Consider the following 25891-nt stretch of genomic DNA (forward strand, 5'->3'; position numbering starts at 1 on the left):
TGTTGTTATCTTGAAAGAAAAAATATTTATAGCTCTGGTATCGCACTATTGAGTTATCTAAATGAGGACTTTGTTTTTATTTATATGTAATTATTACTGCAAGTGATTAAATTACTTATAAAGACATAAGCTATATTATATATATATATGTGTGTGTGTGTGTGTGTGTGTGTGTATCTTTTATAACTAATTTAAATGTTTTCAGACTGCAATCGACACTGCTCTTTAAGTCAACAAAAATCAGTTGTCGAATTTTCCACGAATGTGCTGCCCACCTGCCCAACAGAGGGATTCGGCCGAAGGAGTGTGTGCCCCTCTTTAGCCGGAAGACACTCTTCATCTTTACAGGAAGATGAAGATGAAGAGGACTTCCCAGCAATGTGATCAAGTTCTTTCTGTAGGTTGTCGTTAAGCCACGCGTATAAAATCGGGTTCATACAAGTGGAGCTGATGGCGATTATTTTAAGCAGGAGGTCGGTAAGCCTAAAGAACTTCCCCCGAACAATTTCGTACTCAAACTCATCGAGGAGGATGAAGATATTCCACGGTAACCAGCAGATGATAAATAACACGGCATTGGCCACAAGGGGCTTGTTTGTCCGGTGACGGAGCGTGTTCTGTAGTTTCTTGAATGAGCGCCGTTTCAACATCAGATAGATCCGGTAATATAGAAATAGTGTGACGAGCAGTGGTATGCAGAACTGCACCAGAAAGATGGTCACCCTGTAGGCTCTCCGCAAGGGTATCGATGGCCACGCCTCACCGCAGTAAACTAAGTGTGTGTTTAGCGTATTGTAAGGAATTGCGTAAAGTTTTGCAAAAATGATCAACGGGACTGAAAGTGTGAACGAGACAAGCGTTATAATAATGAGCAACATTGCTGCGCATAGCGGAGTTACGCGTTGTGCAAATGGAGGCAGGAGTATCAGATAACGGTTGATTGCGATGATCAGGATGGTCAGCGTAGAAATGTGCACGGGAACAGCAAACGTCGGCATGATCACATGACACAGCCATTTGCCGAAGAACCAATTGTCGGTCAACTGGTAGTGCAACTGGAAAGGAAGGTTGAAACCGCAGAGGATGATGTCTGACACGGCCAGTGTGACGATGAAGATATTGGTGACGTTGTGCAAATGCTTGTTACGGAAGATGATGTGGACGACAATCACGTTACCGGCCAGACTGATTGCGATGATGAGGACATACATGAAGACGATACAAATTTGCCAGTCATGGTTGTTTAACACGTTGAATTCGGAATGGTTCAGGTCAAAGGTTATGTTGCGTAAATCCAAAAATGGTGTCAATAGGTCATCTGACATGTCTGATTGTTCATCGGTTACGATATACGGATCCTGTGTGGTCGTTGCCATGGTAGCGGGAGTCGTAGAAACTGCATCGCGCCGTACTCCTGGAGTGGTCACGAATATGGTACTCTCGCTGAAAGCAGTCAAATCTTCGTAGCTCTCCCCAGAATTGTTCAAAAGAGCCATTTTGCTTTAGTTCTTCTAAGTGTTTGAGATTTTCAATTTAGTTTAACATTGATTCCTCAAATCGACAGAAAACTAGGCGATTTACCGAATTCCTTACAGAACCATTTTATCTGAAAAACAAAAATAGTGAATTAATTAAAATGATTCGATAAAACAAAATAAGTCAAAGAATAAATAGTGCAAATAATTAAAAATATAATAAGATAAAAATATGCTTACATGAAAAAGAAAAAAAAACATAATAAAAAAGAGGAAATAAGTTTATCAGCAGAACAAAGATATAGGAAGTTGTTCAGACAAAAGACATTTAATGTAGTCATGTTCAAAGTTAGTTTACGGGCACTTTGAGGCGTGGCAATGAGTTTTGTAACATTTCATGACAGTTGTAGACGGTTCGCAGACAGTCTTGGGTTTGTGACAGTTGACAACAGTTTTCAAGTTTAACACAGTAGAAGGTTATCATAGCCTGGAGAGCATTGGGAGAACTTTAGTAGATCGAGATGAAATAATGCCAACCGCCGACAGAGTCCTTCATGTAGATGTAGTTGTTAGCATTCAGAGGTTCGATGGTGTCACACGTGCACACACACACGTGCCCACAAACACACACACACACATACACACACACACGAATAATAAAAACGCACAAATACACACTCACACACACGCACTCACACATACATTCACACTCACACACACACACACACACAGCGCAACTGATATTTGCAGAATGTGTTGGAGTTTTTTGTGTTTCATTTTATTTTATTTTTTTGCTTGTGATACCCTGTGCCGCACTCTCGGCAGCCGCCAATGTGAGAGTTTCTTATTGCAAACAAGTTTTACAACATTTTATAGTTCTTATGTTTCTCAAGTTTTCAGATAAGGTTGGTGATCTAGTGGAATGACCTAACATCCCTTCATAGATGAAATGAACTATACCCTCTCACGTGACTGAGAGAGAAGGAAAAAAAATAGGAAGGGAATAAGACAAGATGTCGAGTAACTCTTATGTCACCTGGATTCCCTTGTAAATAAACCCCTTGTCTTTCACCAAAGGTTTTCCAATATTTTTGGCTTAAAGTTAAAGTTAAAGAAAACACTGCATGGATAAATTCAACTACTGAAAAAAAAAAGCTAAGACACACAATTTTTGAAAGTGTCCATTTCAAATTTCTTTTGTTTCATAAGAAGAAAAAAAATACGGTGGAAAAAAACATGTCAATGTGTTTCAGTGTCAATTTCGTGGGTGTTGCAAAAACGTTGTCTACAAAATAATGTTCTTTTTTTGTGGTTAAAATAAACTGTTCAGTGAATTTATTTAATGCTTCGTGCAGGTACTGTTAACCTTTTTGTTTTATTACTGTGTTAAAAAAAAAATTCTTCAACATGGAACAATTAGCCGAGTTTACAAAAACGATACAATTAGCACTGGCAGCTCAGCAAAGTCAGATGGAATTTTTACAAAAAGAACAGTTAAAACAAAATGACGTATTAAAAACAATGAAAATGACGTATTAATGAAACAAGAAGAAAAAAGGATTGTTGGTCCACTCCGGAAGGAATTGCAAATTCGCTGACAGAATTTTTATATGAACCAACTAATGGCTTAACGTTTCCAGCATATTATTGTAGATACAAAAATATTTTTCCAAATGATGTCAGGTCTGGTCGGATGAAGAAAAATTTATTTTACTGTTGCAAAAACTGGGTTCCCATGAAAATACCAAGTATGCAAATTTTTTACTCCCAAGGAAATCCAAAGATATTTCTTTTAAAGAGACTATAGAAATTTTATTGAACATTTTCCGGGAACGGGATAGCTTATTTTATACTCGTTATAGGTGTTTAAATATTTTGAAACAAGATGATGAAGACTTTATCGCCTATGCTGGGAGAGTAAATGCCCAATGCGAGTTATTTAAGTTGAAAGACCTAAAAGAGGACATGTTTAAATGCTTGATATTTGTGCAAGGGTTTACATCCTCGAAGGATAAAGAGATTCGTTCTAGGATATTTTTCATATTGAACCAAGACATAGAAATAACCTTACAGAAAGTTACTGAGGAATGCCAGAAACTGTTAAATTTAAAATAGGATAATGCTGGTATCGAAGAGGAAAATGTTGACAAAATACAAGCAAGCAAGGTGATCACTATGTAAAAAACTATCCACTCTCTACCCTTGAGGAAGTATTTTCTAAGTTAAATGAAGGAAAAATTTTCACAAAAATTGACTTATCAGAAGCATATTTGCAGGTCAAAGTTCACGAAGATTGTTCTAAATACTTGACTATGAATACTCATAAAGGATTATTTTCCCTAAAACGATTGCCGTTTGGGTTTAAAGTAGCACCAAATTTATTCCAAAAAATTATGGAGAGAGATTGGATTTTGCAATGGCTTATTTAGACGACATTTTGATAAGAAGCAAAAATGTTGAAGAACATAAAAACTATTCGAGAAAATAGAAGACTACGGATTTAAAGTGGCTCTCGAAAAATGTAATTTTGGTATGGACAAGATTGAATATTTGGAACAAATAGTTGATTAGAAAGGTAGAAGACCTAACCCAAATAGGACAGAAGCAATTAGAGACATGCCTAGACCAGACAATGTAGTGAAGTTACAGTCATTCTTGGGTCTAGCAAACTATTATAATTCTTATATCCCAAATATGAATGAACTAAGAGCACCATTAAATGAATTATTGAAGAAGAATAAAAAATGGCTCTGGACAAAAGAATGTGAGGAAGCATTTCAAAAAATTAAAAGATGTTTGTTATCAGATCTAGCGTTAGCACATTACAATCCAAAAATGGATCTAATTGTAGTGGTAGATGCGAACGAATACGGTTTAGGAGTGGTGCTTCTACACAGAATGGAAGATGGATCTACTAAACCAATTTCTCACGCCTCGAGGGTTTTATTACCTGCTGAAAGAAAGTACAGTCAGATCGAAAAAGAGGGTTTGGCGATTGTATATGCCGTGAGAAAGTTTCATAGATTCATTCATGGAAGATCTTTTGTCTTGGAAACGGACCATAAACCATTACTATCGATTTTTGGTTCGAAAAAAGGGATTCCTAATCATACGGCAAATAGATTAAAGAGATGGAGTATTATTTTACTCTTTCAAAATGAAACACCTAGCAACTAGTAAAATTGCACATGCAGATGGTTTGTCGAGATTGATCCCAGTAAAACTAAATTTGAAGAAAGCACTAAAAGAAGAACATGAACTAACAGATATATTAATAAATACTGCTAGAGAACTTCCTGTTACACTTGAGGAAATAAAGAAAGCAGCGAAAACAGATACATATATTAATAAGATTTAAAAAAATAAGTGGGACAAGATGAAAAGAATAGAAAAGGATTAAACATGTTTCCATTTTCTATGTGTGATGAAACTCTGATGTACGCAGACAGAGTGGTAATACCGCAAGTATTACAAAAGAAAATCCTAAAAGAATGCAGGACCTCTGAAGGGATATTATTACCTAGTAATCGTAGATAGTATGTCAAAATGGCCAGAAATTTTTGAATACAAACACCCTACAACGGCAAACACAATAAAAGCGCTGGACGAGGTATTTAGTCGGTTCGAAGTTCCGAAAACAATTGTTAGTGATAATGGCACTATGTTCACAGGTCAAGAATTCAAGCACTACTGTGAGGTACTGGCCATTGAACACATTACAACACCAACTTTTAACCCTCAATCAAACGGACAAGTGGAAAGATTTGTCGATACTTTTAAACAAGCTTTAAAAAAGATTAATAACATCGACACGGAAGAAAAAAGCATTAAAAAATTCTTAGCAATATATAGGATAACACCAAATCCAAATCCAAATGCTAAATTATCCCCAGCTGAAATGATGTTTGCCAGGAAGGTACGTTCGGTGTTTGACAGGTAAATCCCAAGGGAAAAAGTAAAAAAAAGTATCAAGAATAATGTAAGGTATAAGACTTACAATGACGGGGATAAAGTTTTCTTCAAAAATTATCGAGCAGGGAAGTTTTTGGAAAGAAGGCAAAATTTCAAGAAGAATTGGGAGAATGATTTACATTATAAAAGAGCACACTTTTTTTCCACAAAAAACATATTAACCGAGACCCCGATACATAGAAACTGTCAGAAACCAAGAGTTACCAATGAAAGTGTTATATAATACTTTCCATATACAACCTCCAAACAATGAACTATACCCTCTCACGTGACTGAGAGAGAAGGAAAAATACAGGAAGGGAATAAGACAAGATGTCGAGTAACTCTTATGTCACCTGTATTCCCTTGTAAATACTTTTTTAAAAAAATGTTTGAATGCTTTTTTTCTTCCGTGTCGATGTCTTTCACCCATAACTCCGTGTTTCTTCCTGTATTCTTATTTAAAGTAAGGATATAACAGTTGACCATAAAGTTACTGACCCATAAAAAACTTATAACTTATAATTGATTCACAACGCAATATTGTAGATGAAATAAAAGGTATAACCCCAGAAAGTGCGTTGGATAGAGCCATTCAGTACAAAATCGAAAATGGTAAAAAAAAATTGTTTTTTAAAAATGAATGAATTCTTATTTTGTATAGTGTAATTTTTCTCATTTAATTTTCCTTCATTCTGAGAAAATCAAGGGGTTCCCCTACCCGGGAATAACACTTGATCTCTCTATGAGATACATAGATATTTGGATATTCCATTAAAGTTCTCATTTATCTCTCAAACATGGAGTTAGTAAAGAAGCTGAGGACGTAATTTTCCTCTCCCCAATCGACCATCTTTTGACCCGCTGAGTCTTACTGAATTCTATGACAATAATTCGTCTTGTCTGGTGAAGTATCCAGCTTTGCGTTGCTACTTAAGTTAACTTCACTTAGAGAAGGTACACAATTCCTTGTAAAAAACTAGTGTGGGTTAGCCATAGAAAGGAGATCTTATTTAGGCTGCAAATACTATGTGATTTTGAATATTTGGTCAAGGTTTACTTGTAAGGAAACGTATCTTCATGCCAGGTTTACCTAACAAACCTTGTACAAAAAGACCATAGACATTCGAGGACAGTGTTTAGTAGGCATCTAAGTTCTGTATGTGTATGTGTATTGTATTAGTATGTGTAGTGTATTGTATGTATTCCATTTTATAAATGTTTATTAAAATGAAAAATAAAATTTTCCAGTATGTATCGAATACTTACTATCCCCACTATATATATATATATATATATATATATATATATATATATATATATATATATATATATATATATATATATATATATATATAAATGACAAAATATATGTATTTCCCCAAAACCTCTGGCCTTGATGGAGGGGAGACTAAAACTTGCTGTTATGGTTTCAAATCATCTGAAAAAATAGCAAGAGGAGACTTGATTCCAAACATTTCTCATATGTTATATCTCCTCTCTTTTGGAAATAAAGTAAGATTATGAATATCTCTGGTATCAAATAAGCCTTATGCACTGTGAAATTTACTTTATGTATGAAAACCAAAGAGGGGAGATATAACATCTGAGAAATATTTGGAATCAAATCTCCCTTGCTATTATTTCAGATCATTTGAAACTATAGCAGCAAGTTTAAGTCTCCCCCTCCATCAAGGCCAGAGGTTTTGGGAAAATATAAGATAGTTTGTAATTCATATGCAAAACTAGAAAAACAAATGACTATGATTAAAACATTTTATGGCTGTAAAAACGTGACAAAAATAGGCTCTGGATGATGGATAATCCCCTTAATGTGTGACTTTGAGGGAAAATGTCACATAGCCCCCTGCACAATTCAGGTCATTACCTTTCCAACGAGCCTTCATTTGTTAAATTCTGATCAATAGTCGCTGAGATTTACACTGGTGGCCAAATTGAATATTGAAATGCTCATATATTGTATGGAACGAAACGACATGAAAATTTGCAGACTTTTTGAAAATTATAATACTATTCTATGCTTAAAATTTTATGACAATTGGTAAAAAACAACCTATGTTTTCAAACTAATAAAATATGCCCAAATTTGTCTACATTTGTATATATAGTGTCCTGGCAGACCAGTTTTGGTTTTGCTGCTTTGGTTGTCTACCCTGTGGCCTTGCCAGGCCACTAATATATCTATGCACGTTTCATAGAAGAGCAAAGACAACTGTTGTTTGTTTCTCTTACAATCCATTTTTTCTTTTTGACAAACTGTTCGAGTGTAAAAAGAAATTTGCCATATTCGCGAACGTTTTCGACCTCCAGAAGTCGTTCTCAGGCGAGTAATGAAAAATAATAGAAAATAAGGTCATGAATTGAATGGAAAGACAGGCTTCAGTTGTCTCCCCTGGCCACTAACGTGTGTGTGTGTGTGTGTGTGTGTGTGTGTGTGTGTGTGTGTGTGTGTGTGTGTGTGTGTGTGTGTGTGTGTGTGCGCGCGCGCGTGCGTGTGTGTGTGTAGTTTGCTAGTATATAAATTGAGAAATGAACTCTTTCCATGGCAAAGAAATGTCGTTATTAATTAAATGGCATAGAAGGTACATTAATGCAAACCTTTGAATCATGGCCAGACGCAATTATTTTGTTCCCAATAAGGAAATTGCAAAACTGGCAATTACTTTATCACGACATTTGCGATGTTATGCCAGTAAATTGCCTTTCATTATTAGATGCTAGTATTTCTCTCTCAAGGAGGAGTCTGTTGTTGATTGAGTTATTCACTAGCTCATTATATGTGAGAGAATGGTAGGATATATATATATATATATATATATATATATATATATATGTATATATGTGTGTGTGTGTGTGTGTGTGTGTGTGTGATTAGGTTAGCGAAATTAATCCGGAGCAGAAAACTAGATCAAATATTCAGAACATTTTTTTGTTCTTGTGATTAAGGGAGGCGGTGTTTGATCAACACTGCTGGGGATCCATGATTTAATATACTGTTTTGTTTTTAAGTCCCCGAAACAGTTTTATGGTAGACAACTGATGATCCCTGAAATAACATTAGGACTATCGTGAATTTAAGAAAGCAAGTTAATGCAGCGATCGCAGGTGGTTAAATGACTTACTGATTTCTAACGAATGATAAAAATATGAAAATTAAATAATTTTTTTTTTACATTGTTTTAAAGGTTAAAATACTTCCAAGAATATATATATATATATATATATATATATATATATATATATATATATATATACTCTTGGAAGTATTTTAACCTTTAAAACAATGTAAAAAAAAAAACTTATTTAATAATTGGATCTTATACAATAGGAAACTATTATATTATATATATATATATATATATATATATATATATATATATATATATATATATATATCAGACCACTGAAGTTAAGCAACATTAAGCCAGGCCAGTAGCAGATGGGTGACCATTTGGGAAGGTTAGGCACTGTATGTACCACGCCAGGTTGGTATTTGGGGGTGCATTAATTCACTGGGAGAGATGCACCCACAGTCTTCATTAAGACATGCATCTAGGAAAAGGAAACTCTGATGTAATAACCTGTGGTCTACTGTATACTCTGTCTTGTGGCAGTCATCTGCATTGACAAAGATTAGCGGTAATACCGAAAAGTGTGGGTGGTTCTACACAAAGCCTTCACCACTATAAACAAATCATCTGTGTGGATTTCCGAGCAACTTCATTGTTGTGGCAGAAGCTCATACATCGAAATCGACAGAGGAGTCCATCGCATATAAAAATAAATTTGCCACGGTCGGGAACATTTTCAACTTCCATGAGTCGTTTTCAGGCGAATTATATTGTCGATCAACAAATTAAACACACTTTAGCCGCCATACAAAAACACCACCACCACCACCAACAACAACAACAACAATAACAACAACATGTTCTACTGTAACCAGATATATGCTAATTATTAAATCGATGAAAAAATAAGACATATACATAAACACATTTCCACCAATGAAAAAAATTCTAAACTTCGATTCATTATTTATTATAAAAATTTGAAATAAGCAATAACCTGACACTCGACGACAATTTACTAAAAACTAGCAATGTCGTGTATGTTTTTAAATGTTCTATAGGAGAATGTGTCTCCACAAACAACTCGTACATCTGCATGACTAGAACCAGTATATCTCGCTGGCTAACATGTCACCTGTCTTCCCCTAACAGCTCCATCTATCAACACTTTGTAGCACATGACTCCCCCTCCCAAAAACGATTTTAGAAACATATTAATAAAAAAACACTACCATTTTAGCCGTCTCACATTGTAACCTGCACCTCCCAATCATTGAAGCTCATTCGCATGAACAAACCCACCGTCAATCAGGATCGATAAGAGAGAGAAGGCACAATTAAATGCTTTTGATGATTTTAAACGATCTTAATCCATTTTTCAATAAATTCACCAGACGCAATTTTTATTTTTATCACTCGCCTAAAGACGACCCCTGGAAGCCGAAAACGTTTGTGACTATGGCAAATTTCTTTTTACACTTACACAGAACGTTCGAAAATTGGATTAACAATTGGAAAAAAAACGGACCGCAAGAAAAACAAACAGGAATTATTCCTGCTGTTTAACAAAACATGCATAACAGAAAAAATGCTGCGCAAAAATACTATTATATAAAAGTCACTTTGTGTATGTGTGTCTGTCAAATCCTTTCTCATAGGTTTCGAAATGGCTAAGCCTATTTTTGCAAATTTCACACAAAGATAATTTATATTTCTGACAGTGTTCTTAGATATGTTTTATTTTTTTTTTTACAGAAGTCCATCCGATAAGTATCAGAAATCGAAAAAATCCAATTGTAAAAATAGTCTTTCTTCTCTTATAGATAAACCAGAATTTTTACAGGAGAAAATATTGGCCGGTGTAACATAAAATATTCTTCTTTTTTTATTTATAAGAAAAAAAAGACTATTATTAAGATTGTCAAGTCCAAAGATCAGCTGACGTTATATTGTAAACAAACACAGACGGAATTTGATGAACAACATTATTATTATTTATTAAATTTATTTATTGCGGACTAATATCCTCATCTTTCTTAGGTTGTTGTTTCACAACGTTTCAGCCAACTACTCCTCTTGCCTTCGTCAGGTGGTATAAAAGCCAGGTACAGCCAATGATGGAGTACTATTGCCACATCTGGGCAGGAGCTGCTAAAAGCAGCTTATCCTGCCTTGACAGAGTTCAAAATAGACTTCGTAGCTTAGTGGGGGATGCACTTTTCTCTTCCCTGCAACCTCTTTCTCACAGAAGAGATGGTTCAAGCCTGTCTCTGCTTTATCGTTATTTCCATGGCAAGTTCTCGTCTGAGCTTTAATCTATCGCTCCCCTCTCCAAACTTTCACGAAAAACACTCATCTAGCCAAAACCACTATCAATAATTTCCCCCGCTCTTTATCTGTGCCTAAATCTAAACGCAGATTCCATGAACAAAGCTTCATTCTTAGAACTGCACGCCTGTGGAACTCTCTTCTGCTAGCCTACATTCCAGCTAACTACAATCTGATTGTATTCAAGTCCAACGTAAACAAGTTCTTGATGGACCGTCCCCCTAAGTAATCTAATTTACAAAATTTCCACTACTTATGTTTACTACGCTATAATCACATTGACTAATGTATATCTATTAACCCTTATCCCCGAGTGGCCTGCGGACCTTGATAAGTGGTAATTCCTGTGTAAAAAAAAAAAGAAAAAGAAAAGAAAACCCGCGACGAGATAGGAACTCTGAATCTCCTGACTGCATTCTCTGCAATTACTGCTATCAATAGATGTTTTCGTCTCATTTATATATTATATTATTATATTATTCCTCATAATATATAATATTCAATAGAGGATTGATTCTATAATAATACATACGCCATCTGCATGAATTAAAATATCATGTTTTAGGGTATTGTAAGATCATGCAATGCCGGGCGTCCCGCTAATATGTATATATATATATATATATATATATATATATATATATATATATATATATATATATATATATATATATATATATGTATATATATATGTATATATATATATATATATATATATATATATATATATATATATATATATATATATATAAGAACAAGTAGTTAATAAAACATGTTAAAAAACACTTTGAAAAAGAGTTAAAAACATATTTAATTTGAAAAGGAAACACTAAATAAGTGGATAGTCCCTAATCCGCGGAGTTTCGGAGAAATACTTTCCTTCTCATCAGAGGGTAGGATTTAGCAAAATGCGGGATTGGATTTTGCTTGCAAAAGTATTTGATAAAACTACAAGTAAGTCATAGACCTTACTTGATAACAAAAAGTGAAGCAGAGGGAATAGGGTGAAGAAAAAAGTGATTTCACGTTATATATATATATATATATATATATATATATATATATATATATATATATGATTATGTCATTTAATCACATAAATTAATATACAAAGATATAATTTTATGTGTAAATTTTCAGTATTTACTTCAACAGTGCTCGATACATAGGTAGGACTAGATAGTAAGTTATGAAAATATATATGGCAATTATATATATGGCAATTATACTACATAGAATATTCCGTTACTTACCATATATATATATATATATATATATATATATATATATATATATATATATATATAGTATAACTCCTATAATTTTAACATCCACTTCGTTCAAATTAGAGGATGCTGTTCAAGTTTTGTGATAAAAAAATGTGCTGCAGTTAACTTTAATTTTCTAAGAATTAAAAAATAGTAAATGAAATTCATTGCTATATGATACTTCAAGTATATATTAAGTTGAGTTTACGATATATTGCAAGTAAGAATTGTTAAATATTATTACCAGGAACAAAAACATTGAAAATAATTTAAAACTTGCTCTTACTTGTTAGGTATTTATTACCTAAGTTATCATCTACAGAAATCATACATTTATGTAAAATACAGTTTTTTTTTTATTTATTCATTGAATGAGTCTTGTTGCAGTTTCTATTTTCATTGATTGAGCTCTCGGGCGCTGCCATTGTATTCGGTAAGCGATCACGAGAATCTACAATTTCTTGGTTCTGTAGCTTCTTTATGATTATATCTCTTCGGAGTGACATTGCTTGCAAAACATAGTTGTCACTAAAGTAAGGACTTTTTTCTAGAAATTTTATAACCGTCTCCATAGACTTTTCTGCATCATCCCATGATATTGCTTCATCAGTGTTCTTAATTATTTACATTAGGGTCAAGAGAATGGGAGCTGTCACTATTTTCATCATCATTACTGCCTTCAGAACATTGATCAGTAGATTCCTCATCTTGTTGCACCCACATTTCAATATGATTTGTATTAAGTAATTTAAGAACAGTGTGGTTAGTCGGTAACTGTTTGGTTTCAAGAATTTTTTCTAGACCAGATGTATTCTCTGATTCTTTCAGTTCAGAAGCCTTTGGCGCTGGGCATAATTTACCCCATGCTTTTGTTAATGTGCTTGCTCGAACTTGATTCCATGCACTTGTGAGAGAAAATATGGCATCTTTGATAGTAAAATGGCGCTGAAAATCGCTTATACTCACGGTACTATTTATCATATCATCATGAAATCATTTCTGTAGAAACATTTTAAGTTCCAAATAATCCCTTGATCCATAGGTTGGATGAGAGAAGTCACATTAGGTGGTAAGTAGCACACAAAAATATTCCCGCAAGATGACACTAGTTCTGACTCAGGAGGGTGTGCTCTACAATTGTCCAACAGAAGCAAGCACTTTGAATCAGGTTTACCTAATTCAAAAAAACGCCTCTGGACAACTGGAAAAAATTCTGGCAACAACCATTTTTTAAACAACTGTTGATTCATCCATCCATTTCGTGAAGAATAATAGGATACTGGCAAAGGCAAAACTCCTTTCAATACTCGGGGACACTTTGATTTGCCGATGACAAGAAGCTTAAGTTTATGAGTTCCAGAAGCATTAGCGCATACCATCACTGTTAGTCTTTCTTTATTTAATTTGAATCCTTTTATTTTCCGCTCCTCAGATCCGGCTAATATTTTTGTAGTTAAGCACTTCCAATTTACGCTACTTTCATCAGCGTTGTAAACATCCTCTGGTGTTAAACCATAATCGGCAATTATCGTCTTGAATTTGTCACAATAATTTGATGCTGCATGTGTATCAGCAGACCGTTGTTCGCCCAACATTGTTAATTGTCTTATACCATGTCTACTCTTAACGCTCCTAAGCCAGCCTTCGCTGAATTTCATATCTTCTGCGATATTCAACTCTTCCTTAAGAGATTTTGCTTTAGCAATTAACATGGGCCCAGATATTACTACACCTTCATTCCGTTTTGCTACAAACCATTCATGCAATATTCGATCGAATTCAACTTGCTTTGGTCTGCGAAGAGTCCTTCTTTTGATATGTCTTTTATTTGGAGAGAAAGGAGCAGCCTTCAATATTTCCTCCTTTTGCTTTCTTATAATCTCTCAATATAACGCTATTTTCAACTCCAGCATCTAATTTTTCTATAATTTGGCGTTTTTCGAGTAAAATCAGTGTCACTTGTTTTCTTTTAGAGTTGCAAGCCATTGTGATGGGTTGTTTTACACTATTTTAAATATAGCAATCTGAAAAAAAAATTAGTTAGTGTAAATTAATTATCAATAGGTTATCTACATTAATTACATAGTACCAATATTAACATTTCTGTGCAATAACTGACTAAACCATGTAAACAGTTTTACTGCACCACCGCATCAAATATGCTAATAAAATTTCAATGATGAGGCAGTTCAAGTTTAGAGAAAGTTCAGGTTTAGAAGCAGTCCAAATGAGAGGAAGTCCAACTTTAGAGGAAGTTCAAATTAAAGGAGTTTCACTGTATATATATATAACTTACCATATATATATATATATATATATATATATATATATATATATATATATATATATATATATATATATATATATATATATATATATATATATAGTGTCCCAAAATGATCTGACACATTTGTTGGTTAAAAAAATAAAAATAAATAACAGTTAGATAAAGAAATATGTTTTTTTACTTTTTAAAATGTGCATGTCATGCCATTTTATTTCACAGAATCTTTAATGTTAAATCGGTTAAATGTTTCTCATCATGGCTAACACGAATGTAGACGTTCACGAAAGTTTTCAATAACTTGATGGATCATTTCAGGTGGAATAGCAACAATTTCAAAACGAATAACTCGTTTTAATTCTTCAAGAGATCGAAGGCGGTGGCTGAATACTTTGAAATTCAAATATCCCCACAAGAAAAATAATCACAGAGGTTTAGATCAGGCGATCTTTCGGGTCAACTAATATCATCACGCAAAGAAATCAAATGATTCCTTTTAAAAAAAAAATGCATAAATACAGATAAAAATGAATTTTGACCTAATTAAAATAAAATGCCATTCTACGTCCATTTAAAAAAATAAAAAATATATTTTCTTTATTTAATTGTTGACCTACAAATATGTCAGATCATTTTGCGACATGCTATATATATATATATATATATATATATATATATATATATATATATATATATATATATATATATATATATATATATAAGAAATAAAAATTACAATAAGTTTACCAAGGTAATCAAAATGGTAAACTTAAAATATATTATAAATATTAAGGAGTTAATATTTACAAGTAAAGTAATCTCAACCAGATGCTCAATAAAACCGAAAAGGAAATAGAGCTTATAATATAAACAAATGATTAATAAAACATGTTAAAAGACATCTTGAAAAAGAGTTAAAAACATATTTAAAAAGGAAGCACAAGATAAGTGGATAGTCCTTAATCCGCGGAGTTTCGAAGAAATACTCTCCTTCTCATCAGAGGGCAGGAATTAGCAAAATGCGGGATCGGATTTTGCATGTAAAAGTATTTAATGAAACCACAAGTAAGTCACAGATCTTACTTGGTTAAAAAAAGGGTGAGGTATATATATATATATATATATATATATATATATATATATATATCTTTTGCAATCATCAGTGCAGGAAGTGATAATTATTGTCGGCCGAGATATTTGAATCCAGTTACAAAGTCACCTTTGACTCTATTTGCTAGACCAGCATCAATTGTCACAAGAATTTTGCTCAAGACAAGGCATGAAGCCACTTGATGTAAGGAGCTAACATAAACGGAAGCTGATTATTGCAAAGACAGGAGATGCCTATTGAACTTAATCTTGAAATGACCAAGGCTGTAGGTAGAAGGAAAACAGTGAGCAGGAAGAGATTTCCACAACCTTGCAGTTTTTGGAAAGAAGCCACTAGAATAGGAAGCTGTATTATAATGAAGTATTTAAAGCCGCGAATTGATGAAGACCACTAGACCAACAAGTCAAATAAGCTGGAACAAAGGAAGCAGAGAATAAATCAGACAATTCTTAAGAACACATGACATGATAATATTTGTATAAAAGGCCGAGACTAGCAACATCACGTCTGTGAGAGAGAGGTTGAAGTGAAGAAGAAAATGTGGGGGGAGGGGGTCAATCAAACTGCAGATACGTTAAGGGAAAGTAAACACCTATAAATGCCAAATGTAGGTGTAACAGAAAACCAATCAGAGACTGTTTTAACGACCAGAAGTTGTGAACATTGCACATCGCGAGTTTATTGTTTTTCTGTTTCATTTCTCAGACAGGGCTCAATTTAATAATTTTAAAGGGGTGTCATGAGAGGACATTTTTCCTCTTTAAAATATGAAAAAAAATACAATTCTATAAATATAAAATTGATATTATAATATATCATAATATAAAATATATTATATAATATTAAACATACTATACTAGCTTTGCTTGGGCGTAAAATACGCTTAAATATGATATTTTAATTTGTCCAGATTTCGTATATATTATTATAGAGTCGTGATTTTAAAAGTAAAAATAAAGAATATTTGAGTGCCATCAGTTAGAATCGAAACTGAAACTGTAGCATTCAAAGTTGGTGACGTTACCACTGTACCAACGCGACACGCATATGAACTGATTAAAAATAAACTAAGATGAATGTACAAAATGTATAACGATTTTTTTCTATTTTGACCTAAAAACTATTTTAAAAGGCTAAAGACTCATAAGAGAATGGTCCATAAAAAATCCAATCATTTGAGGCCCCTAGTACTGCTCTGTGACTTTTAGTTTCGGGGGAGATAGAGTTTGAAAATATGGAGACAGACAGACAAACACATAGCCTTTTATATATTAGACAATGTATAATAATATAAAACTTTTACTATTAAAATACATTGCATTACATGAGATCTAAAAAGAGAACAGCAAAGTGTTCTATTTTCGAGGGCTCCAGAAAGTTCCAAAGTAAAGGTGTTCCATTTTGGAAATACCAGAAGGTCCCAATCTACGATGACTATAAATAGACACTAATAGCATCATAACTTCAGTTATTTAATCAGCTCTGAGAAGGAACGCTGAGTTGGGGCGACCTTTCAACTATTTATGATGTCGGTCAATTTCCTGGGATAAAATCCAGTTGTAAAGAAATTTCCTGAAACAAGCCTATTGCAAACACCCTTACAAAGAACCAGACTCTTGGTAAATATTGATTTTCGGATCTTACAGTCTGACCAAAATAATATACAGCGTGTCTCAATAAAATGTATACACTCTTTAAATTATCTCAACTTGCTACATGAATACGCTATACTACGTTCCCAAAAGATGTTTAGAAATAGAGAATAGCACTTCCAGCAGGATGGAGCACTTCCTCACTATCATCATGATGTAAGATCATATCTTGATAGTCATCTGCGAAATAGATAGTTACGACGAAGAGGAAGTACTGAGTACTGTCCACACTCACCAGATTGACTCCCCCAATGGATTTTTAGGTTGGGAATCGGTGGGGCATGCTAAACACAGCTCCAATGAATGAGTTGAAAGCAATCATTGAAAGAAGATGTGTCAACATACCAATTGAACTGATTAGGAACGTTTTTGATTCAATCAGTGGGCGTAGTCAGCTGTTCATGGACCACAATGGAAAATAATTTGAACACTTCGTTAATTAATTTATTTCTATAGTTTTTTTTTCACAGTATATTGATGTATGAAACTTTTCTTTCTTATATAAATGTTGGTTTTATGGGCATCTAAAGAGTGTATACATTTTATAGGGACACCCTGTATTATTATTTCTCAAACTCGGTTATTACACTGCGAAAAAGACAGTTTAACTAAAAACCTGATTTACTTTGCACTCTTTTTCGTGTAAATATTTGTTTTCATTGTTTATCTGTTCAATAAATTATTTCCTTTTTTTTTAAACACCTTTTTAACGGGGGCTTATAATTATAAATATTAATAATTATTTTTTTATATAGACACTAGTGTTTCATGCTTTTGCAATTATCAGCGGAGAAAGTTATAATTACTACACACCCAGTTACAAAGTCACCTTTAACACCATTTTCTAGGCCATCATCAATTAACACAAGAAGTAAGGGAAATTAAACACCTATAAATGCCAAATATGAGCATAACAGTAAAGCAGTCAGAGAGAGTTCTAATGACTAAAAATCATTAATGATGCAGATCTCTGGTTGATCGCATTTTGATATTTCCCAGACAGGGCTCAACTTATTAATCTTAAAGAACTAATAATTATAAATATTAATAATTATTTATATACCTACAGACACTAGTGTTTCATGTTTGTGCAATCATCGGTGTAGGAAGTAATAATTACTACTGGTCGAGGGTTCAAACCCACTTACCAAAAACACCTTCCCTACCATTCTCTCATACGAAATAAGCTATATACAGCATAATTACGTTGACACACTGGTTCCTCATTAGATCGCAAATGTTAAGCATCGTTGAGCCTGTCAGTACTAAAATGGGTGACCATTTTGGAATACCAAGTGCTGTATGTATTATTTGTTTCCAGTCTTGGGCTTCTCCTTGCCATTAGAATCAAGCAGTGTAAGGAAAGAAGTGGTTATGTAATGTGTAATACTTGCTTCACAATTCACCATATGTCATTCATCATCCCTCCAGAATGATCAGATGGCCCTTGTTGTTTCGACGGGTGAACATCATGTTATATATATATATATATACATATATATAGTCTTTGAATTTTTTTAACATTTGAAACTACACAAAAAACTACTTTTTATCATTCGTTAAAAAAAAAAAACACTTAGTCAGTAAGTCATTTAATCACCTGTAATCACTGCATCAACTCTCTCGAATTTACTATAATACCAATTTTTTTATTTTTCAAGGGATCATCAGTTGTTTACCATGAAACACTGTTTCGGGGATTTAAAAACAAAACAGTATATTACTTCATGGCTCCCCAGCAGTGTTGATCAAACACCACCACCCTTAATCTTAGGAAGAAGACATGTTACAAAATTTTTTTTATCCAATTTTATATATAAATCCGTAATCCTGTCTGTTTGTTTGTTTGTTCACAATTTGATTAATATATACAAAACTTCCTGCTGAAAACGGTTATCTATATAAATTTTATTTACTATAAGATTTTCTATATAAATAAATAGCATCACGATCAATATATATACACTATATTGAAGGCAATGTACATAATAGAACTAATCTAATTTGCATATTATATTAAAGAAAATCTTTTTAAATAATTCGCTCAATTAAAATTACTGATTATAGCAATGTAATTGATGTAATTGTTCTATTTAAGAGTATTATTTAAAGTTAATTTATTTAAATTATTTTAATTCAAGTTATTTTGTACTATTTGCTAAACAGGCACATTTTAAGTAATTTTCACTGATATTTCACTTCCGGTTATGAACAGATATAGTTTTTAACCAAAACGAGAGATATGGTGATAAAATGATTTGTTTTAATTATTTATTTTCTATAAATGTAAAAGTTACAAATATTGATGAAAAAATAAATAATAAGGCTAAGGATGATTTTATTTTTCGACAAAATATTTTAAATTGTTAGCCCTCTATTAAAGTCTTGGCTATAAATGTCGATTCATTGTAAGGTGTGAGCACATTTACCAAAAGGTTAAAATTTATTTCCTACGGACGATTTTAAAATCATTTTTCAACTATTCACTTGACTGTCTGAATTTTATTATCGTTTCCATAATACTTTGAAAAAGAAACAAGGTAAAGTAATGCTTTTTATATCAGATATATTCCTACGCGTTTTTTTTTTTTCACTTTTTTTCTTCGATTTTCTTTTGAGAAAGATCTTATGTTTTCCTGTCTGGGTAATTGATTTAGTTGATAATATATATTTGTGTGGGGGAGTTTCGACGTAATTATGGTTTTTTTTTCGGGGGGTGTCGCTTTATGTCTCAGCGTCACTCAAAGAAAAATAATTGCAGACATACAAAAATGCGGGTGTTTTTATCTGCAGTTTACGAACCGTGCTATTTTTTAGATGTGATTTACAAGTGTAATTCAATTTTTGCCGTATCTTTTGTTTATTAAATTTTTATGTGAAAGTCCTTCCTTTATTAAAAATGAGGTACTTTTTATATACACAACCAAGCATAGTTTATCCGCAAAAATCCTAATTTACATTTTTGGGAGCAACACAAACTGAAAACGGACCTGTACAGTTTTTTTTTGTACGTAATGTAGAACTTTCTTTTACATTTTTACCGGTGGTACAAGAAATGTCGTTTACCCAGAAGTTTTGGTTTCGAACCTGTAATTACATAAATATTAAAAGAATGACAATTAGTATTGTGTAATACAAATATATCCGTAGCAAAGCTCGGGTAAATCGGCTAGTATATATATAAAGCTGAACGTCTGTGTGTGGCTGGTCACGAATAGGCTCCTTTATGGTTGACCATTATAAAAAACTAATCACATATAATGATAGAAGATGTATCGAAACACAGGAATGGGTATGTTTGATCTGGCATAATGATGATTCATTAAAATTGTGGGGTCTGCATACGTGCCTGGTCCACAAAGTATGGAAATAAAAAATTTAAAAATAAAAAAAACTTTTACAAGTGTTTTTGATATAGATGTACATAATAATACTTTGATAAGTATGTTTTAACTTAAATAGGGATAATATAATAAAATTGTGGGGTCTGCGTTCGCGCCTGGCCTCTATAGAATGAAAATAGGCACAAACTTTAATGAAGACTTTTCATATCTATCTGCGTAAATACTTTGATAATTATGTTTCAGTTTGAAGAAATATGGTATAATAAAATTATGGGGTGTTCGTTCATGCCTGACCTCCATAGAATGAAAATATGTCACAAAGTTTAACAAGTTTTTTTAATATAGATACACAGAATATTGTGATAAGTGTTTCAGTGTGAACAGGTATGGTATAATAAATTATGGGGTTTATCTATTTTATTTTTACTTTCATCATATTTTGCTTTGGTTTTACCCCCAAATTCGAAGCTATCTCTTTACAACTCTTCTTTTTCATAACCTATCATACTTTAATAAATCAGAGTCCATTTTCTGTAGGCTGTTTTTGAACCCAGTCAACGATGAGTACTTTTGCTAGTATATATATATTAGTTTTGGGACAATTAATCAGAATTGGAACCAGGAATCAAAAAAAGTCAGAGTTTTTTGGCGGTATCGGGATCAATATCAGAATCGGAAAAAATTGTACTTATTTTCCAATGCCAAAAACGATTCTTTTAATTGTCTTATTCATTTGATTTTGTTTAAAGCAAAATTTCCTATTGCTGGTAATAATGATAAAATAAGAAATGGATATTGATTTTAAACTACTAGTGGAACTAAAATCGATAGATCATCTCCTACAAGTGTAATTTTACGTTCGAGAAAATATCTGCACATTTAACATGTTTTAATGGAAATCGGGGAAAAATAACAACTTTATAGTTAAATATTTGAAATTTTTAAAGAATCGGAATCCGAATCGGCAATTGTATGAGAATCGGAAATTTAGTACAGAATCGATAATTGTATCGGAATCCGGAAAAATATTGGAATCGTCCCATCACAAATATATATATTTATATATATATATATATATATATATATATATATATATATATATATATATATATATATATATATATACGAGTGATGGGACGATTTTAATATTTTTCCCGATTCTGATACAATTATCATTTCCAATTCCGATTCCGATTTTAGGGGGGGGGGAGTCCGATTGTGTTGATTACAATTTTGATTAACTGTCTCAACACTAATCTATCTATCTATCTATCTATCTATCTATCTATCTATCTCTCTCTCTCTCTCTCTCTCTCTCTCTATATATATATATATATATATATATATATATATATATATATATATATATAAAATAAAATAAATAAAAATATTATGTCTCGGAAGTAGAGTGAAAAGCATAACTTTTGTTTTTTTATTAATATTATTGGAATCTTTTCCTTTTTTCCTTGTACACATTTTTGTGAATTATTCCATGGATTTCTGCCTTTGGATTATTATGGACCATCTTCTTCCAATTACGGGATTTCCTTGGATTTTACTTGTACAAATGGAAATTCTTTTAACTTTCTTGAAGTTTTACATTTGGATTTTACCGTCACTGGATTTTTTATCTTCTACCAGACTCTCCATTCATGTGTAATCACATTTTTCTTTACCATATTCCCTCTGCTTCATTTATTTTGTTTTCAAGTAAGATCTTTGACTTACTTGTTGTTTCATCAAATACTTCTGCATGCAAAATCCTACCCTCTGATGAGAAGGAAAGTATTTCTTCGAAACTCCGCGGATTAAGGACTATCCATTTATCTAGTATTTCCTTTTCAGATTAAATATGTTTTTAATTCATTTCAAAGTGTTTTTTTTAACATATTTTATTAACTGTTTGCTCATATATATATATATATATATATATATATATATATATATATATATATATATATATATATATATATATATATACACTGACATGACAGAAAAGAATAGACACCCATAGAAACAGTTTATTTCAATAAACAAAAAAATTTAAAGAACAAAAAAGAAACTAAATGGTAACAACTTTAATCGCTTTTACTGATTTTAATGCTAGGATTCTTCTAGACATGGCATTGATCAGTTGGCGAATATCATCTTGGGAAATTTCTTTTCACCTCTGACGCAATAATGCTAAAAATTCAGGCTTAGAAGATGGATCTATTTTCTTTTTGTGAATGTTCCAGTCTAATATGCCCCAAAGGTTTTGCAATTGGGTTCATATCCGGGGACTTACTTGGCCTTGGAAGTTTAATTTTCCCATTTTGGCCCAACCAATGTTGTGTCGTCCTAGCATAGTGAAAAGGAGCTCTACTTTCCATAAATAGGAAGTTAACTTGGTTCATTTTTCCACTTGAGAACACTGGTAGGAGTCTTTCATCTAATATTGAAACATATTTAGCAGAATTGATGTTTCCTTCTGCACTTGACAAGGTCTGAGTGACCATCACTCCAAATTGGTCAGTTTTCACTTTCATACATTATCACACTGTATACACATACACACACGATAGACTTTGTGTGGAATTTACAAAAAAATTGGATTAGCTGTTTTGGAGTCTATGGGAAACAAACTCACACAGACAAAGTGCCTTTTATATATAAGTAAAGATTTTTTTTTACAAAATTATTTTTTATGTGCAATAGGATTATGAAAGTTAAATTTAATTCCTTAATTAAATTATTTTCTGAATAGGATAAAAAAAAAATGCAATCATCATCATCATCATCATCATCATCATCATCATCATCATCATCATAATCATCATCATCATCATCATCATCATCATCTTTTTAACGCCCATGTTAGCATGTGTTGGATGCATTTAAGAAATTGAATTCCAAAGTATCTCTGGCCAAGTATTTATTTATCCCTCTTTTCCTCAAATCCATTTTTATCACTTCCCATGTTTTCCTTGCTATTCTCTTGCAAACTGAACCTGCTACCTCAACTGTCCTACATCTACTAAACCAAGAACTCTCATTCATTCTTTCAACATGATCATACCTTTGTAGTCTTCTCTTTTGCGCACATTTCTTTATACTATCCATATTTAATCTTCCTCTGAGGTCATCAGATCTAAGCTCGTGTTTAAGATGCACATTATAATCCATCACATCATTCTCATATAATTTCTCGGCATGCAATGCATGCCATCAATCCTCACTGGTCAGTTTTCACTTTCATACATTGTCACCTTGCATACACATGCCCGACAGACGCTTCCCATGAGCGACAGTGGTAATGCTCTGCTAGTTAGTAATGACAGAAAGCCCCTGAACTTGTTTCATCCACTCTTAATTATTTCAACCACACTAGCACCTGCTCCACACTGTGATCCAACGGTATCACCAAGGTAAGAAAATCCATAACTGCTTTCCTAACATTTCATGCAGGAAAGATTTGTTGTATCCTAACAACAAACAAACAAGTCAATAACTTCACCATCTAGACATGCTTTCACTATGAACAATCTAACAGTAATCTTTTGTTGATTGTCATATCTCCTCCCCATCTCTCTCTCTGTCTGTCTGTCTGTCTCTCTCTCTCTCTCTGTATGTCTCTCTCTCTCTCTCTCACACACACACACACACACACACACACACACACACACACACACACACACACACACACACACACACACACAACCAAAACTCAAAACCCCCATTAACTTCACCATCAACACATAATTTCTCCACAAAAAATCTGACAGTAATCGTTATCTGATCGTTGTATCTTCTCGCCATTTCTCTCTCTCTCTCTCTCTCTCTCTCTCTTTCACTCTCTCTCTCTCACACACACACACACACACACACACACACACACACACACACACACACACACACACACACATAAACGTAATAACTTCCCCATCCAGACATGCTTTCCCCCACATCTCATGTAGGGAAAGGTTCATTGTTAACAACATAGAAAACAAGTAGGAAAACAATTGTGCATAAAAAAAGTTAAGCAAAGAAATTGCATCATTTCTTGTTTTTCAACGAATCTATTGATTTGACAGAAAGTAAAATAAATATCAATGTTTTTGCAATTTTGCACAATTTTATTGTTTTATTCTCTAAGAATTTGTAGGGCGAATTTATACAAAGAATTTTGATATTTTCTTTCCAAATGCCTCAGTATTCTTTCAAGGATTGAAAAAAAAGAAGCCATTTTTTTTTCAATTTTTTTTTCTCTGTCAAATGTTGCCAAATGTCAAACGTCAGCCAAATGGACAGCAGAAACCGGAAGTAAAAAAGAACAGACAATTTTGCCTATAACCAAATATTGATTTCTTTTTGTGATAGCTTAATATGTAAGCTAAAAATCAAACAAAATACCAATGATGATGATAATGATGACATTGATGACCACGATGATGATGATGATGATGATGATGCTGATGACGCCGCCGCCGACGACGATGATGATGATGATGACGACGACGACGATGATGATGATGATGATGACAACGGCGATGATGATGATGATGATGACGACGACGATGATGATGATGATGACGACGACGATGATGATGATGATGATGCTGATGATGCCGACGACGACGATGATGATGATGATGACGACGACGACGATGATGATGATGATGATGATGATGATGATGATGACAACGGCGATGATGATGATGATGATGATGACGACGACGATGATGATGATGATGACGACGACGATGATGATGATGATGATGATGATGCTGATGATGATGACAACAGCGATGATGATGATGATGATGATGACGACGACGACGATGATGATGATGATGACGACGACGACGATGATGATGATGATGATGATGATGATGATGATGACGACAGCATATAAAGCACAATGTAAGACATAATTTTCCCACAAAAAATTTAACAGTAATATTTTTCTGATAGTCATATCTTCTCGCCATCTCTCTGTCTATCTGTCTGTCTCTATATTTCTCTCTCTCTCTCTCACACACACACACACACACACACACACACACACACACACACACACACACACACACACACACACACCAACGTAACAAAACTCAACAAACTTCACCATCTAGACACACTTTCCCCACAAAAAATCTTACTAATCTTTATCTGATCGTCATGACTTCTCTCTTTTTCCCTCTCTCTATCTCTCTCCATGTATGTCTGTCTCTCTCTTCCTCCCCTTTCTCTCTGTCTCTGTCTCTCTCATTATGTCTCTCTCCCCCCCTCTCTCTTTCTCTCTTTCTTTCTCTCTCTCTCTCTCACACACAGACGCCAAGGTAACAAAACTCAACAACCTCAATAATTTTATTATCTAGACACGCTTTCCCCACAAAAAATCTAA

General features: G+C 33.2%; 1 protein-coding gene across 1 annotated transcript in view; it reads right to left on the bottom strand.

Moving 5' to 3' along the window:
- Window positions 1–93: 93 nt before the first annotated feature.
- LOC145252482 (neuropeptide Y receptor type 6-like) overlaps window positions 94–25891 on the bottom strand; it is a 64491-nt gene continuing 38693 nt past the window's right edge. Inside the window, exon 2 of the mRNA XM_080111913.1 lies at window positions 94–1606. Within this exon, the coding sequence (XP_079968039.1) occupies window positions 231–1496 (1266 nt within the window). The 5' untranslated portion in view covers window positions 1497–1606 and the 3' untranslated portion in view covers window positions 94–230. The remainder of the gene's footprint in view (window positions 1607–25891) is intronic.

The sequence above is a fragment of the Euprymna scolopes genome, chromosome 29 (assembly GCF_053919585.1).
Source record: "Euprymna scolopes isolate OS-2025 chromosome 29, ASM5391958v1, whole genome shotgun sequence".
In the NCBI taxonomy this organism is placed as follows: Eukaryota; Metazoa; Mollusca; class Cephalopoda; order Sepiida; family Sepiolidae; genus Euprymna; species Euprymna scolopes.